The sequence below is a fragment of the Rhinopithecus bieti genome, unplaced genomic scaffold, assembly GCF_001698545.2.
Source record: "Rhinopithecus bieti isolate Rb0 unplaced genomic scaffold, ASM169854v2 scaffold_51905, whole genome shotgun sequence".
Lineage (NCBI taxonomy): Eukaryota > Metazoa > Chordata > Mammalia > Primates > Cercopithecidae > Rhinopithecus > Rhinopithecus bieti.
In genome coordinates this window covers 3,290,598-3,313,257 of record NW_016821253.1, presented here as the reverse complement: position 1 = coordinate 3,313,257, position 22,660 = coordinate 3,290,598, and the positions used below count along the sequence as shown (strand labels likewise).

The window sequence follows — 22,660 nt, the reverse complement described above, 5'->3', positions numbered from 1 at the left end:
ACATAAAGTTACATCTATATAAATTATATACATTAGATTTTGTGACAAGGGACATATAATTTTTAGCAAAATAGCTTCTTCAAGGGTTTCCGTACTCTAATCTTATGCCAATGTAAGGTTCAAATGCAAAGCAGACAGTAGTAATAACCATGTGTATATGACCAGATAGTTCTATAACCATAAAAAAAGTACAACTAGTAGTTAAGTCTTCCCACAAAGAAAATCTAGGGTCCAGACGGTTTACCAGTGAATTCTACCAAAGATTCCGTACAGATAATTCCTACAGTACAAAAATTCTTGCAGAGAAGAAAAAAGACACATGACCCAATTCACTTTATAAGGCTAATATAACCTGAGACCAAAATTTGACAAGGCCATACTAAAAGGGAAACTATCATCTCACTCATGAACACACATGCAAAAATCTTGAATTAGCTAACTGAATCAGCAATGTATTTATCTTCATACCAAACTCAGGTTATCCCAGAAATGTACTGTTGGTTTAATGCTAGGAAATCTTTTTATGTAATTCAACACACTGACAGATTAAATAATAAAAAGTATATGACTATCTCAATAGATGCACAAGAAAGTATCTAATAAAATTCAGCATCTGCTCAAGATAAAACCTGTCAGCAAACTAGCAACAGAACGCAACCTCCTTAATGCAATCAAGGGTATTTACCAAAAACCTAAAGGAAACCTCAAATGAACGGTGAAACGTTTAAAGCATTCTCTTTAAAAGCAGAAAAAAGATAAAGATGTCCTCTTCAACATTTTTATGCTGCCTAATACTGGAGGCCTCAGGCAGGATTAAGACAAGAAAAACAACTAAAAGCTACAATAAAAACTGAAAAGAAAAAAATATAAACCTTCATTCTTCGTGTATGATTATTTATGTAGAATACATCAAAAATCTATGGTATAAAGACTGAATTATTGGGCCGGCCACGGTGGTTCATGCCTGTAATCCTAGCAATTTGGGAGGCCGAGGAGGGTGGATAACCTGAGGTCAGAAGTTCAAGACCAGCCTGGTCAACATGGTGAAACACTATCTCTACTAAATATACAAAAATTAGCCGGCCGTGGTGGCGGGTGCCTGTAATCCCAGCTACTCAGGAGACTGAGGCAGGAAAATTGCTTGAACCCGCAAGGCGGAGGTTGCAGTGAGTTGAGATTGCGCCATTGTGCTCCAGCCTGGGCAACAACAGCAAAACTTCATCTCAAAAAACAAACCAAAACAAAAAACAAGACTGAACTATCACAAGGGAATATGTAGCACACATTAAGGGAAGAGATGATTTCCCTCAAGTGATGTGTCAACAAATCATGCATCTGGGAAAAAATAACTTGGAATCTTGCTTTACCTCAGACACAGTATCAATCTCAGGGACATTAAAAACTTGACTGTGAAGGCCGGGTGCGGTGGCTCACGCCTGTAATCCCAGCACTTTCGGAGGCCGAGGCGGGCAGATCACCAGGTCAGGAGTTCAAGACGAGCCTGGCCAACATGGTAAAACCCCATCTCTACTAACAATACAAAAACTAGCCAGGCGTGGTGGCGGGTACCTGTAATCCCAGCTACTCTGCTACTCAGGAGGCTGAGGCAGGAGAATCACTTGAACCCAGGAGGCGGAGGTTGCAGTGAGCTGAGATCGTGGCATGACACTTTGGCCTGGGTGACAGAGCAAGACTCCATCTCGGGGGGAGAAAAAAATTAACTGTGAAAGGCAAAACTTCAAAACTTTCAAAAGAAAATATAAGATAATATATTTTTAGGATAGGGAAAGCCTCTTAAACCAGGCATAATAAATAAGTCCAACCATAGAGGGAAAATGGATACATTTGCTATATGAAAATGGAAAGTTCTATCATGAAAAATCTAAAAAAAGTGAAACAAACGTATCATTAAGAATCTAAAAAATGGGAAACAAACAAATGTACCTGAGAAAGGATTAACACGAAGAATACATACAGAATTCCTACAAATGAATAACAGGACACTAAATGATCCATAAGGAAAATAAGCAATAGGGCTGAAAGGGGTGTACCTTTGAACATCCATGTTGAGAAACCACTTGGTATTATCTAGCAAAGTTTAAAAAGCACATATCTTATCACTTCAATAACTATACATTTTGATTTTTCCCAGAACAATTTTTCACCCATGGTTTAAGTTATTACTATTATTTTACTAGTATTGTTATTTTCTGAGACACAGTCTTGCTCTGTCACCCTGGTGAGAGTGCAATGGGACGATGGTGGCTTACTACAGCCTCGGCCTTCTGGGCTCAAGCCCATCCTCCTGCCTGTGCATGTGTGCCACTGTTTAATCCTCTTTATTCTGATTTACCAACCTCATCTAAAAGATCAAGATTTTAAGTGTCTTAACATTTTAAGACACTTAAAATCATTAAGTGTCTCCTTTCACTCTTAAAGGAGTCTTGGTTGAGACAATAAATATGCAGTCATAGTACCTAGGACCTAGCAATGCCATTGCTAGATACATACCATGGAGGAATACCTGTACACGAGCAGTGTAAGCTATGATGCTGACTTTTATAAATAACAAATCAAAATACCTTTCTTCTAAGTCCTAAAAGAAAAAGCAGGCTGGACGCAGTGGCTCACGCCTGTAATCCCAGCACTTTGGGAGGCCAAAGCAGGCAGATCACAAGGTCAGGAGATCGAGACCATCCTGGCTAACATGGTGAAACGCCGTCTCTACTAAAATACAAAAAATTAGCCAGGCATGGTGGCGGACACCTGTAGACCCAGCTACTTGGGAGGCTGAGGCAGGAGAATCGCTTGAACTCAGAAGAGGTTGCAGTGAGCTGAGATCGTGCCACTGCACTCTAGCCTGGCGACAGAACAAGACTCCATCTCAAAAAAAAAAAAAAGTAGAATAAACACGTCCTGTAGACACAGTAATAAGTAGACTGTGGTATACTAAAACATAAAATATTAAAATAGCAGTAAAAATCAGTGGTGAACTGTTCTATATCTAACATAAATTATGTTTGGATTTCGCAAATATAATTTTGCACAAAGAATGAGTAGAAAAATAAAGAGCATGACTGTATATTCAAAAAAAAGTCAGGATATAGTAACAGCCACTTTAGTGAGGGAGGGGTGGAAGTGACGGCAGGAGAGCTTGACTGGGGAGGGACACACAAGAGTTTCAACGCATAGGGAAATGGTGCCCATCTTATGCTGGTAATGGAAGACTGGGTTGACTGGATCTTTAAATCTCACATGTGTGTTATAGGTAGTCTTTATATTTCATAATTAAAAATGGAAAAACACAAGTATCTGTTCTTGATTTATACGTGATAGAAATCATCTTTTCTCCCTCCTATCATTGGCTTTATTTTTATTAAACCATAAATAGGATTTTAAGCTTACATAAGCTTACAGAAGCTTTGCATCACAGTGCAGCAAAGAAATCTGACTTTCTCCTTGTCCAGCTGAGGGCTTTGCACAAGAATGTGCTTAATTGTTTAAATTTTTTTTAATATTAAATTTAAGTCATTCTGTATTTGAGAAATAAAAAGTTCCTAAGAACATTTAAAACTTGGTTTCTCAGGTCCATTTTCTGGACACAGACACTCTGTAAATATAAATCTTTTACCAAATTGCAGTCACGTAAAATTTCTTTCCATAAGGGCACTAGGGTGTGTAGTGGAAATCTAGGTAGCATGTATTAATAGAAGTCTCCATGTAATGAACACTCACTACAGATCAAGCATTTTACCTGTATTATTTAGTACTCATCATAAACTTATGAAGCATTATTATTACCTCCATCATACAGCAGAGAAGGCCAAGTGATTTGCCTAACATCACACTGACAGTACCTGATGGTGACAGGCTACCCACACAGGGTCTTCTGCCAATACTCTTTTCTCTGTGCTGGTCACCTCTCAGCTCCTCTTGCAAGGTTGCTAGGCAGGGGTGGGCAGAAAGAGCTCTGAATGCAGGGTCTCAACAACTGTGTTGACTTTTAGCTTCAGGACCAAGTGAAGTAACCTCTGAAAATCTTGATCTTTTAGATGAGGTTGGTAAATCAGAATAAAGAGGATTAAACAGTGACACCCATGCACAGACATCTTTTAAAGTGTGAAGAGCTGCACAGATAGAAGCATAGTAATTCATTTTAAGGATAAAGCAGACTGGCAACACCAGTTTAGTCACCGTGAAGGTCCAGTCAGAAATCACAAACTGTAAGAACTGAATGAGTAACACCGTGTAATATTTCATTTGCATTTTCCCTGTCCCTCTCCCACCCAAATCCCACGACAGGGGCCTGGCTCATTATCAGCCACTATCTCCTGAATTTGCGAAAAGTGTTTGAATCCCAAGACACCATATCTTCAAGTAGCCATAAAAAAGGTACGAACCCTAGGTCCAAGAAAAATTTTCCTCGGGGCTAAACTCTTTCGTCGTCAAAAGTGAAAAAAATGACACATTAAAACACATCTTTGACCCTAACGCTTTCTGTTGAATAAACGCTTTTTCGGTCTTCATAGTAAATATACTCTACAATCAGTATGTGTAGCAACAGCGGACATTTACGCAGTGACTCAAATGCTTTTACACTGCATTGCCGCCTCACAATGCTGAGTTTGGCAGGCAGGTCATTAGTAACCTCTTTCCGCAGGAGGGTGAATTAAGCCTAAGAGAAGTTAAGGGGCTTGCTGGGGGCCAGGCTGGCACCGAGCCTGGAGCTGGGGGTCTCGGGGACGCATGGACGCGCGCCAGCGGGTAGCTTCCCACCCGCTTCGCACCAGCTTCCCCTCCCTGCAACCTCCGCGGGCTGCAGAGACGCTTCCAGCCCTCTGCAGACGTGGAGAGCGAGGGCCGCGGCGGCGTGGAGCCTGGCACAAGGCCCGCGGAGCACAGACGCCCTTGGGTGGCAGGCGACCCCGCGCCCGGACCCCACGCCCACTCTAGCATCGGCCCCAGGTAAGGTCCCCCGGGCTGAGGCCGAGGCCGGCGTGCTCCCTCCCCGAGGAGGCTCTACACGGTCCCATCCCCTCTTGACTGCCGAGGCCCTGATCCTCATCTGCCACCCGCCCACTGGGGCTGGGGGAAGGGGGTCACCTGCGGCCGTGACCAGGGTCCGGGAAGAAGGTGACAGAAGCCGGGAATCCAAGAGGAACCAGCAGCCCGGGCAGCCCTGTGCGCCTGCGCGTGCCGGGCTGCGACACGCCTACTTCCGCGCATGCCTGATGCAGGAACCCGTGGCCATGGTCCCAGGCCGGAAATGGGGTTCGTTTCCGGTTCGTCGGCTGCGAGCGGGGCCTGGAGCCCAAGGTGTGAACGCGTCCAGGCAACCAGGAGCCGGTAGTTGAGGGAAACGGACCCTGTACTTGGAAATAGGAACGGAGACTACACTCCATCTAGCCTGATTCTGTCACTCAGAGGCAATAGGCAAGCCTGTGGCAGATGCGGCGGGTGAAAGGGAGTCCCTTAGGCTATTTTTATTGGCCAGCATAGCCTAGAAATCAATGTTTCTAGGGAGTTGTCTTTGTGTTTATCTGTATTTTCTCAGTTTCTTACCATGCAGCTGCAGTACTTGTATAATAAAATTGATGATAAAGATATCAGTGATAGGTGGGTGGATTTAATCCCGAAGTATGAAGGCCCTGTTAGCTCCGCAGTATCGGCAAACGGAGCGGTTGAATAGGATGATTCTCATGTCTGGGCCATTGCTTACTTGCTTTTTTACTTTTCTTACTTTTTCTTTCTTTCCTTTATTTTTTTAGACCGAGTCTGGCTCTGTCGCCCAGGCTGGAGTGCAGTGCCGTGATCTCGGTTCACTGCAACCTCCCCCTCCCGGGTTCAAGCGATTCTCCTGCCTCAGCCTCCCTAGTGGCTGGGATTACAGGCGCGTGCCACCACGCCCGGCTAATTTTTGTATTTTTTGTAGAGACGGGGGTTTCACTGTGGTGGCCAGGCAGGTCTTGAACTCCTGACCTTCTGATCCACCCGCCTCGGCCTCCCAAAGTCCTGGGATTACAAGCGTGAGCCACCGCGCCCGGCCTGCTTGATTTCTAATGTAATCTCTAAAATCTCATCCACTCAACAGATACTCATCCAGCCTTAACTCCATACCACGTGCAGTGCTCAACTGAGCAAAACCAGACCCAACCATTTCCATCACGGAGATCAATAAAGGGTAGAGGGGAAAGCTAATCACAGAAATTGAGGAAAGGTGCGGGGTCCTGGAAACCCTGGTGGAAAGAGGCTAGCGGCGTGGTTCAGCTATGATGTATTTTGGAGTCCTTGCAATGCCATTTCTGCTGGCCCAAGGCCAGGGCAGGGACTTTGGGCGGGATGCGTAATAGGGGCGGTCTCTCCACCGCAAGTCTTCATTCTTTGGAGACCTCTAGGAACCCCAGGGCCTTCCCTTCCGACTCCTATTCGGAGGCATATGCTGGTCCAGGACCACCAGTGGTGCGGTGCCGGCTTTCATGATAACCCTATCCTTGGTAGGGCTTCCTTTGCCACACAGTGCTGGGCACCTGCAGAAATACATTTGGCATGGCCCTGACTTAGGGCACCTGGGGCCGAACCTAAGGGAGTCAGACAGCTCAGGTGCCCATCCTGGCTACCCAATGGACTAATGCGCGCTGCGACTGTGTTACTCAACTTTGCAGCGTCTCATCTGTAAAATGGAAGTGTAACAGCTTATTCATAGGGTTGGATGAAGCGCCTTACGGCACTGCATGTGAAGCGCTGACCCAGCGCTTAGGAACGCCAAGTACAGTACAAATGACAATACATGGTGGCGCCCAACTACGGCGCGAGCGATTCTTAGATGCGATGGCTACCTAAGGCTCATCGCCGCTTGCTGCCGAGGGTCTGCGCCCAGAGTCAGCCTCCGCAGTCCGCTCCGCCCACCACCTTATTTCCTCTTGGCCGGGTTCTCACCTCCAGTGGCCAGCGAGCTGAGAGCCCGGATGTGAGCCCAAGTGGGCATGCGCAAAAGCCAGCTCCGCTGCCATTGGTCGCTGGTGAGGAACAGATTGATGACACATCCGAAAAATAGGAAGTGGCCACTACGGAAGCTGTTCTGGTCCAGAAAGGCTGCCAGTTTGGAGTCGTTTGCTGCGCGGAGGGAATGAATGGGCGCTGGGAACACGCCCGCGAGGTGGGGACGCGCTGGCCGTAGCGAGGGCCTTAGCGTGTGAGTGGCCTGGGTCTGGTCGCTTCCCCGCAGCATGGAGGACGATGCACCAGTGATCTACGGGCTGGAGTTCCAGGTGGGTCACTCGGAGGGCGGCAGGTGCTGCTCGGCCTGGCTGCTGACAGTATGAGCGGTCCCATGGTGACTTCGGTTTGCAGATCTCCCACCAGCCCTGCAAGGACCAGTGTCTAGTTCCCATTTTGCAGAGGAGTAAACTGAGGCTTCAGGAGGTTAAACGGTTTTATTGGATAACAGGGTTGGCACAGCCGTCCTGCCTCCTTCCCCTTCACATCCTGTCCCGAACATGACTTCTGACCTGGAAGTTCTCACTTTGGTGGACTCATTTGCTTACACGCCTACCTTTTCCTCTAGAATTTGAGTTCCTGAAGGTAGGGACTGTATGTTGTTTTAAAAAAAATCGTTTGATTTTGAAACAATTTAAAGTATTTAGAAGAGTTGCAAAGATACATAGAAAGTTCTTTACCCTCCACCCAGCTTCCCTTAATGTTACCACTTTACATAACCATGATATATTTATCAAAGCTTAGAAATTAACATTGGTACACTAATATTAAGTGTACCACTAATATTAAGTATTACTTAATAATTAATAATTAAGTATTAAGTAACTATCTTCGTATTTAACTGTTTTCACACTAGTGGGGGCCTATTTTTTATCTTGTAGTTTCCAGTGCCTATTCATGACTGTCACATAGTAGGTGTTCAACAAATGACTATCAACTGAATGAGCCCCCAGAGCATAAGCAATGCACATGGCAGTTCAGGACAGCAAGAGAGCTGACGTGGATAGAGCAAATGCGTCAGGGGGAGTGAGGTAGGGGATGAGATGAGCAGGGGGGGAAGATGACCATTGTTAGAGCCCTGTACTGGTTTTCATCTATTCCAGTAGCTTTTGAGAATGTATTATGCCTAAAGCACTGAGAGACAGATAAAGAGATAGAAACACAGTTCACTGCCACATGAAATACTTAATACATAATTTTGTGCAGCAATATGTGTTAAAGATATAAATGATGTCTGCTTTTTTTTTTTTGAGATGGAGTCTTGCTCTGTTGCCCAAGCTAGAGTGCAGTGGTGTGATCTCGGCTCACTGCAAGCTCCACCTCCTGGGTTCAAGCGATTCTCCTGTCTCAGCCTCCCGAGTAGCTGGGACTACAGGCATCCGCCACCACACCCAACTAATTTTTGTATTTTTAGTAGATAAGGGGGTTTCACCTCTTGGCGTGGCTGGACTTGAACTCCTGACCTTGTGATCTGCCCACCTCCGCCTCCCAAAGTGTTGGGATCACAGGCATGAGCCACCGCACCCAGCCCATGTCTGCTTTTAAGTAGGTTACAGTCAGAGAGGCAGCAGCATTAGTAAAATAATATATGCTACCCAGACACCTAAGTTTTAAATCTTGACTCTATCACTTATTAACTATGTGACCTTGGGCCTCAGTTTCCTTTGCCAATAAAATAAGCATCTCCCCCCCACCACCCGGTGGCTGTTATGAAATTAAATGAGTTAATACACTTAATTGAAGCACTTAAAACAGTGCCTGGCACATAGTGTGTTCAGTAAGTGTTGTTCTGATTGTTATAATGAGAGAAAATTCCTTTTTTTTTTCTTTGTAGAAACAGGGTTTCGCCATGTTGCCCAGGCTGGTCTCACACTCCTGAGCTCGAGCGATCTGCCCGCCTTGGCCTCCCAAAGTGCTGGGATTACAGTCATGAGCCAGCGCACCCTGCCTAAGACAAAATTCTTACAAATAAATTTTGTATAGGGCAGCAGCTAAGTGTCCTGTGTGATAAACTAGGCTATAGGATTTGACCAGTGGCTGTATCACATTCACAAGGCTGATGGCTTAACTACCAGTGATTTAGCTCTGGACTGTGTGTCACTCTGCTTAGCACTGTACAAATATTTCATTTAATTCTCACAGCAATCATTATTGGTAGGTGTTATTTTTCCTGTTTTACAGATGAAGAAACAAGCTCAGAGAGAATAGTTACCTGTCCAAGGCCACTTAACTAGTAAATGATAGACCTTGGATTCTGACCTAGTTAGGCTTTTAACCCAAACTGACCTCAAAGCCCCTTACTTGCTAAGTTCTGTTGCTTTGTCCTTAACTAGATATACATAGGGATACATGGGGAGAGACCACATGGGTAGACAGAAGGTTCCATAATCTTGTACTGCCTGAAGGTGCATACTCTGCCAGTGCTACTTAATATAACTTCTTGATCTCCTTAAGAAATCTCTCAAAAAACCCAGAGGATTTTATCTTCAGTATCTTTGTATCTTTGAGGTTAACTGAAATGTCATTTTCTGAGATTTGAAAAATGAATTGAAATCGATTCTCCTAAGGGAGTCAAATATATTATTGGATTTTCTTCTTTATCTTAAAAGAAGTAGCTGACTTTTGCTGCTTGGATTTTACTGGATAGTACCATGGACTAAGACTTTCTTGAGTTTGAAGAACCATCATTGCAGTAAATAAGAAAAGAACTGAAAATGATAGTTTTTTTTTTTTTGGCTTGTCAGTGACATTCAAATCCCATGGAAAACACTTTACATGAAAAGCTAGAGATCTGATCATTGACCACTGAGTGAAGGTAATGAGACTTGAAAGGTAAAGGGCAGTACTACAACTGCAAATAAAAGAAGACCAACATAGAGGGTCGTTAAGATCGCAAAATGCCGAGCAAATTCATGGTAATGATTCTGGATTTCTTCATAATTATATTTGAAATGCATGAAATTTCAAATGATATTTGAAATGCTTTTGCACACTTTTAGTTTACTGGTCAGTAGAAATCCATTTTCTCAAAATGAGTTTAATGAATACTTGTCAGTTAACAAAACAGTAGTTCTTTGTGACTATCTCAAAGTGTATACAAACAGTATGACTTCTCTCCTGCAATCATGTTTCTTTGAACTTTTGACATTAATCGACCTTCTTTAGTCGTGTGGGTCAAATCTCCATGTGGCAAACATGCCTAGTGATGGGAAGAGCGAACCTCTAGGCAGCGGTGGCTTTGCCCGTGTGTAGGTCTGGGGGCAGGCGTGTGACTAAGATGGACCAGCGGCCAGCAGGGCCTGCAGGTGTGGGCAGAGTGAGGGCTGCGTCTGTCAATTCCCATTTGACCCCACTGCTGCCAAGTGAGCTGGGCCAGACCAGAAAGGATGGCCAGGGTGGGAAGGTGGGTGACAATGATGACTTGGGCTTGTTTCAAGTCGCTTTCCCTTAGGTTTACCACCAAAACCAGTAAGCAAGCAGGGCAGGTTGTAAGCCACACAAGGGTATGAGTGCCTCCTTTCTGTTCTGGGAGATTCTCCTGGAGTCCTGAGATCAGTGCACTCAGGTCACAGGGGCAAAGAGACCAAGGGCTTTTGGCTTTTTGTGCCATCAGGCTGAGGGACAGATGGACCAGGCCAGCGCTCAAGGGTCTGCCTCTTGCCAAGTGAGGAAAGAGTTTTGAAATGGAAGATAGAGGTTACATTTTCTTTTCTTTTTTCTTTTTTTGAGACGGAGTCTCGCTCTGTCACCCAGGCTGGAGTGCAGTGGCGCGATCTTGGTTCACTGCAAGCTCCGCCTCCCGGGTTCACGCCATTCTCCTGCCTCAGCCTCCTGAGTAGCTGGGACTACAGGCGCCTGCCACCATGCCTGGCTAATTTATTGTATTTTTAGTAGAGATGGGGTTTCAGTGTGTTAGCCAGGATGGTCTCGATCTCCTGAGCTTGTGATCCGCCTGCCTCGGCCTCCCAAAGTGCTGGGATTACAGGCGTGAGCCACCACACCCGGCCTAGAGATTAAATTTTCAAATGCTTTTTTATATCCATGGAACTGATAATTTGGTCTTAGGATTTTTCTCTTTTGATCTCTTTGGTCAGTTACGTTAATGGCTTTTTAAATATTGGCCCAGCCTTTGCATCCTTAGAAATAATTCCACTTGATTGTGGAATAGTCCTCTGCTGGATTCGGTTTACAAGTCGTTTACTTAAAATTTTCACATTAATATCTGTGTATTTTCTTGTTTGAATTTTGTTTCATTGCTATGCTGGCTGCGTAAAAAGCACTTGGGAATTTTCCTTCTGTTTCTGTGTTGGAAATAACTGAAGGTAGTGATGGTGTTGCCTGCTCCTAAGGCGTGGTGCTCTTACGACGTTGACTTTTTAATCTGTAGTGACTAGTTGTTCAGATTTCTTGTCTGATCAGTTTTGGTAACTTACATTTTCCTGGAAAATTCATAATTTATTCAGTGGACAAATATTTATTTATTCCCTGCAATAAGGCACTATTGTATGTGCCTGGAACACAGCATAGGAGGAAACAGACAAAATCCCAACCCTCGTGGATTTACGCACCCAAGAGGCACCCTTGCAGTGGTATTTCTGTAGAGGAGCGAAGTCTCTGAGAATTGAGGATTTGTCTTTTAGGTTGTTCCCATTTTTTTTTTTTTTTAATTTCATCAGTTGAATTTTTTTTTGTTTATTTATTTATTTATTTTTATTTTTACTTATATTTTGGGACAGTCTCGCTGTGTCACCCAAACTGGAGCTGGGGCGCAGTCTTGGCTCACTGAAACCTCCACTTCCCAGGTTCAAGCAGTTCTCCTGCCTCAGCCTCCTGAGTAGCTGGGATTGTCGGCATGCACCACCACACCCAGCTAATTTTTGTATTTTTAGTAGAGATGGGGTTTCACCATGTTGGTCAGGCTGGTCTCGAACTCCTGACCTTGTGATCTGTCTGCCTCGGGCTCCCAAAGTTCTGGGATTACAGGCGTGAGCCACCGCGCCCAGCTAGTTGAAATTTTTAATACAAAAAATTCAAAAACAATTTCCATTCATTTGCTCAGCATTTTTTTTTTTTTTTTTTGAGACGGAGTCTGGCTCTGTGGCCCAGCCTGTTGTGCAGTGGCGCCATCTCGGCTCACTGCAATCTCCACCTCCCGGGTTCACGCCATTCTCCTGCCTCAGCCTCCCAAGTAGCTGGGACTATAGGCACCCGCGGCCACACCCGGGCTAATTTTTTGCATTTTTAGTAGAGATGGGGTTTCACCGTGTTAGCCAGGATGGTCTCGATCTCCTGACCTTGTGATCCACCCGCCTCGGCCTCCCAAAGTGCTGGGATTACAGGCCTGAGCCACCGTGCCGGGCCTGCTCAGCATTTTTCTTTCTTTCTTTTTTTTTTTTTGAGACTGAGTTTCGCTCTTCTTGCCCAGGCTGGAGTGCAATGGTACAATATGGGCTCATCACAACCTCCGCCTCCCGGGTTCAAGCAATTCTTCTGCCTCAGCCACCCAAGTAGTAGCTGAGATTACAGGCATGCGCCACCATGCCTGGCTCATTTTTTTGTATTTTTAGTAGAGACGGGGTTTCTCCATGTTGGTCAGGCTGGTATTGAACTCCTGACCTCAGGTGATCCGCCTGCCTTGACCTCCCAAAGTGCTGGGATTACAGACTTGAGCCACTGTGCCTGGCCCATTGCTAAGCATTTTGCTATCTTAATTACCCTCTGTGTTGGTCTTCTGTCTTTTATTTGCAGTTGCTTAAATTATTTGTTTCCATTCTTTTTATTAATACAAGCATTTTAAGCACATGGATTTTCTTTCGAACACTCCTTGATTTTATTGTTTTGTGGATGTTTTGCAGCTTTGAATTTAATTTTGAATTTCAGGTCAAATTTCTTTTTTGATCTGAAATTCGTTGAAGAGACCCTTCTCAATTCGGTCCCTTTGCCTGCTGTGTTTGGGGGTTGTCTGGCTTTGTGTCCTTTCCACTGCAGACTTCCTTCTTGTGCTGGAAGTTTTCATTTCTATGAGCTGGAAGTTTTCATTTCCATCTATTTGTCTTGCGTTGTCTTGCCATATCTTCTTTGAGCTCTGCTTTGCATTTTTCTCTTTTACTTTTCTTTTCTTTTTTCTTTTGAAACTAGGTTTTGCTGTCACCTAGGCTGGAGTGCAGTGGCACAATCTCAGCTCACTGCAACCTCTGCCTCCTGGGTTCAAGAGATTCTCCTGTCTCAGCCTCCCAAGTAGTTGTGATTACAGGTGCATGCCACCATACCCAGCCAATTTTTGTATTTTTCGTAGAGACAGGGTTTTGCCATGTTGGGCATGGCAAAGGTTGGCCAGGCTGATCTTGAACTCCTGACCTCAAGTGATCCTCCCACCTTGGCTTCCCAAAGTGCTGGAATTACAAGTGTGAGCCACCATGCCAGGCCTCTTTTTAAAAAAGTTTTCTTGAGACAAGGTCTTGCTCTGTTGCCCAGGCTGTAGTGCAGTAGTGCGATCATGGCTCATGGCAGCCTGGAACTCTTGGGCCCAAGCCATCACCTGGCTTCAGCCTCCCAAGTAGCTGAGACTACAGGCCCAGCTCATTTATTATTTATTTATTTATTTATCTCTATCTATCTACTCTATCTAGTCAATCACTTAATTAATCAATGAGATGGGGATCTCATCATATTGTCCAGGCTGGTCTTGTACTCCTGGGCTGAAGCGATCTTTCCACTTTGGCCTCTTACAGTTGTGGAATTACAGTCTTGAGCCACCACACCCAGCTTCTTCTTTTTTTTAATTAAAATGATTTTTAAATTGATGCATATTAAATGTATATAGTTTCAGGGTATATGTGATAAGTTAATACATTCATATGATTGTAAAAATCAAATCAGTGTATCTGAGATACCCATCCCCTTAAATGTTTGTTTTTTCTTTGTGTCAGAACCATTCAGATTATTCTTTTTTAGCTATTCTGAAATGTACGATAGACTAGTGTAAACTGTAGTGAACCTGCTGATATACCAAACACTGTGCCTTATTTCGTCTATCCAACTGTATATTTGTACCTATTAACCAACTTTTCTTCATCTAAGCCACCTGCTACTTTTCTCAGTCTCTGGTAACCATCAGTCTACTCCATCTTCAGAAGGTCCACTTTTTTTTTTTTAGCTCCCACAGATGACTGAGAACATGTGTTGTCTTTCTGTGCTTGGCTTAGTTCACTTCACAGAATGACCTCCAGTTCCATCCATGTTGCTGCTAATGACAGGATTTCATTCTTTTTTCTTCCTTTTTTTGTGAGACAGGGTCTCACTCTGTCATCCAGGCTGGAGTGCAGTGGTGTGATCTCGGCTCAATTGATCCTCCCGCGTCAGGCCCCAGAGTAGCTGAGACTACAGGTGCACCAGGTTAATTTTTTTTTTTGTATTTTTGTAAAGATGGGATTTCGTCATGTTGCTCAGGCTGGTCTCGAACTCCTGAGCTCCAGCAATCCTCCTGCCTTGGATTCCCAAAGTGCGGAGATTACAGGCATGAGCCACTGTCTGTGGCAATTTTATTCTTTTTTGTGACTGAGTAGTATTCCACTGTGTACGTATACCACATTTTCTTTATTCATCTATTGATGCGCACTTAGACTGATTCCATGTCTTGGCTATTGTGAACAATGCTGCAGTGTACCCGAGGGTGCAGGTATCTCTTCAACATACTGATTTTCTTTCCTTTGATTATCTACCCAGTAGTGGGATTGCTGGATGATATGGTAGCTCTAGTTTTAGTTTTTTGAGGCAATGCCATACTCTTTTCCATAATGACTGTACTAATTTATATTCCCATCAGTAGCATATGAGGGCTCCCTTTCTCTACGTCCTTGCCAGCATCTGCTATTGTCTGTCTTTTTAATAAAAATTATTCTAACTGGGTGAAATGATATCTCATTGTGGTTTTGATTTACATTTCTCTGACAATTAGTGATGTTGAACATTTTTTCATGTACCTATTGGACATTTGTGTATCTTCTTTTGAGAAATATCTGTTCAGATCTTTTGCCCATTTTTTAATTGAGTTATTTTATTTTATTTTATTTTTTGCTGTTGAGTTGTCTGAGCTTCTTATATGTTGTGGTTATTAATCCCTTGACAGATGGATATTTGCAAATCTTTACCCCATTCCGTGTCCTTTTCTTTTCTTATCTATTTTTTTGAGACATGGTCTCACTCTGTCAAGCAGGCTGGAGTGCGGGCGTACAGTCCCTGCTCAAGGCAGCCTTGGTACTCAAGCCTCCCATCTCAGCCTCTTGAGTAGCTGGGACTACAGGTGCACACCTCCACACTTGGCTGACTTTTATATTTTATGTAGAGACGGGATTTCAGCATGTTGCCCAGGCTGGTCCCAAACTCTTGAGCTCAAGCCCACCTTGAGGCCCACCTTGGCCTCCCAAAGTATTGGGATTATAGGCATGAGCCACCATGCCTGGCTGCTCGTCTTTTCTTCTCTTCCCTGTTTTTAGAAAGATGATTCCTCCATTAAGTTTTACGAGTTTTGTTGATGCGTTTGATTACAATTTTCAGCTACCCTGTGTCAATACTGTGTCAACACAGAAACTTTGTGTTTTCCATTCTTTGATGTCTTGTTCTGTTTTTCTTCCCTGCCCGAGCCTTTGCTTGGCACCTGTGCTCGTTTCTTTTGTTTTTTGTTTTTTTTTGTTTTTTTTTTTGAGACGGAGTCTCGCTCTGTCGCCCAGGCTGGAGTGCAGTGGCCGGATCTCAGCTCACTGCAAGCTCCGCCTGCCGGGTTTACGCCATTCTCCTGCCTCAGCCTCCCGAGTAGCTGGGACTACAGGCGCCCGCCACCTCGCCCGGCTATTTTTTTGTATTTTTTAGTAGAGACGGGGTTTCACCGTGTTAGCCAGGATGGTCTCGATCTCCTGACCTCGTGATCCGCCCGTCTCGGCCTCCCAAAGTGCTGGGATTACAGGCTTGAGCCACCGCGCCCGGCCTTCTTTTGATCGCTGGTCTTTTCATGGTGAATCTTTCCTGGTCCAGCAGGATCTATATGTGGAGCTGGGCCCGGCCCCCATCGCGGGCTGGCAGGAATGCTGACAACATGCCGTTGTGTTTGTGAGGAAATTCTTTGAGCTGTCATTTACCCCAAGCCAAAGGAGAAGGGCAGATGCAGGCTGCCCAGGATGCAGTGCCTCTCTCCTCAGCTTGAAGAGCCAGAAACAGCTTCCTGAGAAGACACCAGGCAGCCCTGCCTGCCCTACTCTCCTTCCTACCATGTGGTGTATGGGAAGCACCTGGCCCCAGCCCGGGCACCTGTTGTCGTTGTCCCCTCCAGGGAGACATTGCCCATTTCAGCATTCCTTCCAGGGCATGCACGTGGTCTAGGGACTGCTGCCTGGGTGTGCGGGGCTGTGGCTCCCCCAGCCCGCCTCTAGCACCTCAGCAGCCAATGCCATCTGTCTTCAGATACTATGCCTTTGGATTACAGATGTTTCTGAGTTTCACTGTAGATGGAGTTTATATTTCCATTTTTTCTTCTCCTTTTTTTTTTTTTTTTTTTTTTTTGAGACAGAATCTTGCTCTGTCGCCCAGGCTGGAGTGCAATGGCGTGATCTCCTTCTCCTTCCTGCTTTTGTGTGATTTCCCAGAGTCTGAGAGGAAAGAAATGAAGTCTTCAGCCCACCGCTTAAAACCTGAAGTCCAGATTTGACTTGATAAAGTAGCTTTTGTGGTGAGGTTTAGGGTAAACTGGAACATGGACTCAGTCAGGAAAATTGGTTAAGAGGTTGTTAAAATGTAATTTAAGTACAGAATGGGGAGAGGAGGGTAGGGATGGAGAGTGCTGGAAGAGCCAGAGCCCAGGTATTGGATGTGGGGCTGGGAGGGAGGGGCTCATCCCCATGTGTATGAATGGGGCAGGCTGGAGGGAGGGGCTCATCCCCCTGTGTATGAATGGGGCAAGCTGTGGGGGGGAGGCTCACCCCTCTGTGTATGAATGGGGCAGGCTGGAGGGAGGGGCTCATCCCCTTGTGTATGAATGGGGCAAGCTGTGGAGGAGGGGCAAGCTGGAGGGAGGGGCTCATCCCCTTGTGTATGAATGGGGCAAGCTGGAGGGAGGGGCTCATCCCCTTGTGTATGAATGGGGCAAGCTGTGGGGGAGGGGCTCACCCCCATGTGTCTGAATGGGGTAAGCTGGAGGGAGGGGCTCATCCCCTTGTGATGAAAGGGGCTGGCGGGACTGGGGAAGGACAGGGACCAGAAGGGTAGTAGAAGTCCAAGCTTAGTTAAGTGGACGTGCCCAGGGGCACTTAGTGCAGGTCTGGCTTGGGCAGTGTAGGAGGTGCCTGGGCACTGGATTTGCATTTGGAAAGCATGGGCCTAACTTACAGAAGAGAGAGCATGCCTAAGACGAAGGTGTGGATGAGAAAAGTCAGAATCGAACTCCAGAAGCAAAAATGTAGGTGAAGGAAGAAAGAAGAGCGTGAGGCCATTGGGAAGGCCTTGCAGGGTGTGCAGAGTGTGGAGGTGCCCGTGTGAGGGAGTCCAAGGGCTTGGGCAGGGTCAGAGGGTGGAGGCGCCCATGCTAGGGAGTCCGAGGGCTTGGGCAGGGTCAGAGGGTGGAGGCGCCCGTGCGAGGGAGTCCGAGGGCTTGGGCAGGGTTGGCGCTGGAGGCGGCTGTTGGGTCTGACAGTTGGGTGACTCTGATGACTGAGTGGGGGTCAGATCAGCACAGGGTGAGGAACTGGGCGCAGCTGACTGGAAGGGCTGGAAGGGCACTCCTCGCCTGCTTACCCATCCTTACATCTGCTGTGAGTGGAAGGACGGAGATAGGGGAGTAGCTTGGGAGGGACATGGAGTCAAAGACAGTTTTTTGTTTTTTTTTTCCCGAGGAGAAGGAGACATGTGAGCTATTAACGAAGAAGCCAGAGAAGAGGGAGAGGTGGACAGCACAATGGCTGTTATGGGGGTTTCCTGGAAGCCAGAGATGGCTCTGTTTCCTTGGGGACCTGTGAAGTGAGTTCTTTCGTTGCAGCTTAGGGGGCTAGGCTTGCACCAGGGGCTTGCGAAGAGATTACAGGTAATATCTGCCCCAGGCAATACGAAATGGAGGTGGTGAGGGTGGAATGAAGGCACTTTAGCTATGTGGAAAGGCTTGGACTTCAACGGGTGAGTGCAGGAGCGAATGAATGAATGTGTGTTAGGGCTTCTGGGCTCTCAGAAATACAGCTTCACCACCTCAGTTTTCCTGGAGGGTTTATTTTCCTTTTAATGCACTTCAATTCTTTGACTGCATTTTTTCTTTTGGGTGTAGGAGATGAGAAATGGGTATTTAGGTAACACAGAATGGGGAAGTTAGGACTTTGCCCCCTTTCCTTCTTTTCCTTTGTTTCTTCTCTTCTTCCCTCCTCTCTTCTCATCTCCTTCCTTCCGCCTCCCCTTTTCCCGCACTTTCCCCTTCCTGACGGTGTCCTGGTGTTTGGTGAGCAGCGCTCTGTAGTGGTCCTTTCTGGAGGGAGACTCAGTGTAGGAGAGCAGTTTCATCTGCCCCTGGCCTGTGTCTCCCCTGCTTCAAGCAGAGGCCCCTTTCCACCTGCCGTCCTTGAACCTTCTAAGCGGGAGAATTCTGATAGCAAGCTTTAGTGGACATGGTTTGCTAGCTGTTTCTGGTAACCACTTACTTGCTTAACCTAGTAAGCAAATGAATACAGTTGTGAGTTTCCCAAGGGAATGGTGTGCGCTCAGTTAATATGTCTAGGTACTGATATTTCTACCTTCTCCAAGTAGTCATAAGGTTCCTGATGATTCTTTCCTGCTCTGATCCTGAACTCTCAGCATTTCCAATTCCTTTGCCTGGTTTGATTCCCTACAGGGTGCTGGTAGACTAGAAATTTGGCTTTGTGAGAAAAACACCTCGGCCTTTCTTTTTCCTTTTCTTTTTTTGGTTTTGAGATGGAGTCTTACTCTTGTCGCCCAGGCTGGAGTGCAATGGCACGATCTTGGCTCACTGTAACCTCTGCCTCCCGGGTTCAAGTGATTGTCCTGCCTTAGCCTCTTGAATAGCTGAGATTACAGGTGCCCACCACCACATCCAGCTAAGTTTTGTATTTTTAGTAGAGACGGGTTTCACCATGTTGGCCAGGCTAGTCTCGAACTCCTGACCTCAGGTGATCTGCTTGCCTCGGCCTCCCAGAGTCCTGGGATTACAGGCGTGAGCCACTGCGCCTGGCCTCACCTTGGCCTTTCTTTATGAGAACTGGGGAAAACGCATGGAATTTCTATTATAAAGTGACCTGTATTCCAACTTCTACCAAAGTGCCATTTGTGTTGCCATCTACCCTACTTTACCATGAGAGAGCCATAGCCGGGCTGAACTGTGGGAGAGTGCGTTCTTTTTCCCCTTTAGTAGCTTCGAGGCAGAGGCAAAATCACATGACCTTGCTGGTCCTCAGTTTCTTTATGTACTAAATGGGAATAATCCTCATCCTGTCTTCCTGTGTACTTCATTGAATTATGAGGATGAACCAAGACAGAATATGTGGAAATGTTTTTTGACATATTATACCATAAAAATTTGATCTTTTATCATAAGGTCATTGGAACACCTATAAAACGATCATTCTGACTAGACTTAGTGGTCATTTTATCATTACTTTAATCGAAGAGGTAGAGTTATACACATAGAGATCTGTCACCAGAATGGCCCAAATTAAATAATTTTGGAAAGCTCTTAAACTTTTAGTTCACTGTGATTTTAAAAGATACATTTTAGATATGTCTATACAAATGATTTTCCGTTTCCATTTCTTTTTAAGAAGTGTCTTTTCTTGTATGAGCTTGAATAAGATAGTTCCAAATTTGCAATGCTTTTCTAAAACTACATCCTCTTCACTCCGTCTGAAACAGATGATCTATTTAGACTTGTTTTTCTGCCTGCTTACCATGATTCCTCTCCAGGTATGCAGCTCTCAGCTCTGCAGATTGCTTTAGAGTGGAGTAAATTGAATGCTGGTTCATTATTGTCACTCAAGTAGCTTCTGCATTTTCTGAATTGCCCTTCGTTTTTCAGTATGATAGCCACTGATACAATTTGCTTATTTTTGGTTTTCTTCTATTTTCAAGTGATGCCATTTAATCCTGCCTTCTGTCTAACTTGGAGCTCCTGGGTTCATTTTGATAAATGTTAATATGTTGTTATTATGGTCTGTGCCAGAGTTTTTGATACTTAATCGTCTATCATCATGTCTTTTAGTCTTTTTGAGTCTTTGTCTCCTCTCTCCTAATGAGAGTCCAAGTTTCCTGAGGGCAGAGGTGGCGCCTCGTACCTCTTTAATGCCGCCACTGTACCTGCTACTAGGCAACCCTTCATCACTGACTTGAAGCATAGACAAGCTTTTCTGTAGAAAGTAATCATTCCCTTTCAGGTGGGTCCTCTCCTGGGGGCTGTTTTTGGGGCCTTTTGGGCTTTTTAACATCTAGGGTGACAACACAGTCCTGCATTTGAAAATCTTGGTGTTCTTGTCTGAAGGTGGACCTGTCCCAGTGTTCTCTCTCCTGACCTGGGGTTCAGCCTTGGAGCCATCAGGGCTTTGTCTTTCAGGAATGGCTGGCACTCCTCCTCGTCAGTCATCTTTCTCCAAGCCAGAGTCAGAGGCTTTGTGAACTTGCTAATAATTATATGCAAAATTTTCTGTGCATGGATGCACATTTTTGGCAGAAGGCCTATAACTGGCTCCAAAAATTGTCCAGGGAAGTTGCAGCAGAGGGTAGAGGGATACCGACAGTGGGACTCTTTTGTGTGTGTGTGTGTGTGTGTTTTTTAGTAGAGACGGGGTTTCACCAGATTAGCCAGGATGGTCTCGATCTCCTGACATCGTGATCTGTCCGTCTCGGCCTCCCAAAGTGCTGGGATTACAGGCTTGAGCCACCGTGCCCGGCCGACAGTGGGACTCTTAAATGCTCCTTGAAGAGCTGAATTGACCCGCACAGATATTTTCTCCAAGTGTCTAATCACGGACATGTTGCTCTAGACATGCGTATTCTTGGTTTTATTAAAATGTATTTTAGCTGCCGAAGTTTTGTGCTGCTCTTTTGGGAAGGTTGGAAACATAGATAATATTGGTTATGTTTTCTAAGAATAGTTCATGAAATTATTCTGTCTCAACTTTTTTTGCAATGGACACCCAAGAGATGTCATTGTTTTGCTCTAGTTGTGGAAACCAAGTCAAAACCAGGCAGAGTAAATGGTCAGGGCAACCGTTCACTTGTTTCTCTTACCTGGTTTTGAAAGAAATGAATCAAAACACCAGAAAGAACATGTACGAGTTGGATGTGACCGCAGTCGAGGTGGGAATTGGGTGTCAAGTGTGTTCAGAGCTCCGTATGGGAAGGGGGCGTGACCTAATGGGGGCGTTTAGTGAACTGTATGGAGCAGGGTTAGTTTCCTGTTGCTGCCATAACAAAGTCCCACAAACATAGTGGCTCAGAATAACATTATTTGATTATTTTACAGTTCTTGTAGGTCACAAACCCAAAATGAATCTCCCTGGGCTAAAGTCAAGACATAAGTGGGTCTCTGTTACTTCTTGGAGGCACTAGGGGAGAATCTGTGTCTTCACCTTTTTTAACTTTCAGGGCACCCACGTTCCTTGGCTCATGGACTCTGTTAAAAGAAAAACTTAGCTGAATTAAATGTAAAGGAGTTTAACTGAACAATGATCAATTCGTGAACTGGGCAGCCCCTAGAATCACAGCTGATTCAGAGAGACTCCAGGGATGCCTTGTGGTCAGAACAAATTTATAAACAAAAAAAGGGAAGTGACATACAGAAATGGGAAGTGTGGTACAGAAACAGCTGGATGGTTTACAGGCTGGAGTTTGCCTTATTTGAACACAGGTTGAACACTCAGCAGTGTATGAGTGGTTGAAGTACAGCTGCTGGGATTGGCCAAGACTCAGGTGTTACAGGTGCAGACTCCTAATTTAGGTTCTCAGTCTTGTCTACATATTAAGTTAGGTTATGATTCCTCCACAAGGACTCAAATATAGAAGCATGGAGTCCTTCTCAGGCCATATTTCGTTTGCTTTAACAATTCCCTCATTCATCTTCAAATCCAGCAACAGCCACTGGGTCCTCCTCACAGCTGCCATTGTTACTGGTGGAAGGTGTCCAGGTTCTTGGCATCTTGAGCAAAGAATTGGACAAAACACACAAAGTGAGGAAAGAACGAAGCAACAAAAGCAGAGAGTTACCGAAAATGAAAGTACACTCCATGGGGTGGGATTGGGCCGAACAGCCGCTCAAGGGCCCCGAATACAGAATCTTCTGGGTCCAAATACCCGCTAGAGGTTTCCCATTGGCCCCTTGGTGTTTACTCCATGTAAATGAAGTGATGGCCCACAATCAGTGTGATTGGTTGTGGAAAGCAGCCAATCAGAGCAACCAATCAGAGGCTACAGTGAAGTTACAAAGTTACAGCCTTGTCCAAACGTCTGATTGGTTTGCAAAAAGCAACCAATCAGAGGTACTTCCAGCTTCTCTACTGCCATGCAGAAAGGGTGAGGGTCTGCAAAGGGTGTAGCCTCTGGTCCTGTTGTTACTTGGGTGTAGAAAATTAGGGTTTTCCTTTCAGTCTAGTTCTAGGAAGTCAGCGTGAATTGGCCTTAGGTTCCCTGC

At 45.3% G+C, this 22,660-nt stretch overlaps 2 protein-coding genes across 3 annotated transcripts in view; one reads left to right on the top strand and one right to left on the bottom strand.

The window, feature by feature from the left end:
* TRAPPC12 (trafficking protein particle complex subunit 12) overlaps positions 1–5,261 on the bottom strand; it is a 100,787-nt gene extending 95,526 nt beyond the window's left edge. Inside the window, 1 exon segment of the mRNA XM_017860308.1 lies at positions 5,104–5,261. The gene's annotated coding sequence lies outside the window, so the exon portion shown is untranslated.
* A 1,727-nt stretch (positions 5,262–6,988) lies between these two features.
* Positions 6,989–22,660, top strand: part of EIPR1 (EARP complex and GARP complex interacting protein 1) — a 173,795-nt gene continuing 158,123 nt past the window's right edge. Inside the window, exon 1 of one of the 2 annotated variants that reach the window (XM_017860314.1) lies at positions 6,989–7,268. In XM_017860314.1, the coding sequence (XP_017715803.1) occupies positions 7,227–7,268 (42 nt within the window). In that variant the 5' untranslated portion in view covers positions 6,989–7,226. The remainder of the gene's footprint in view (positions 7,269–22,660) is intronic. The other variant, XM_017860315.1, reaches the window with a different exon arrangement.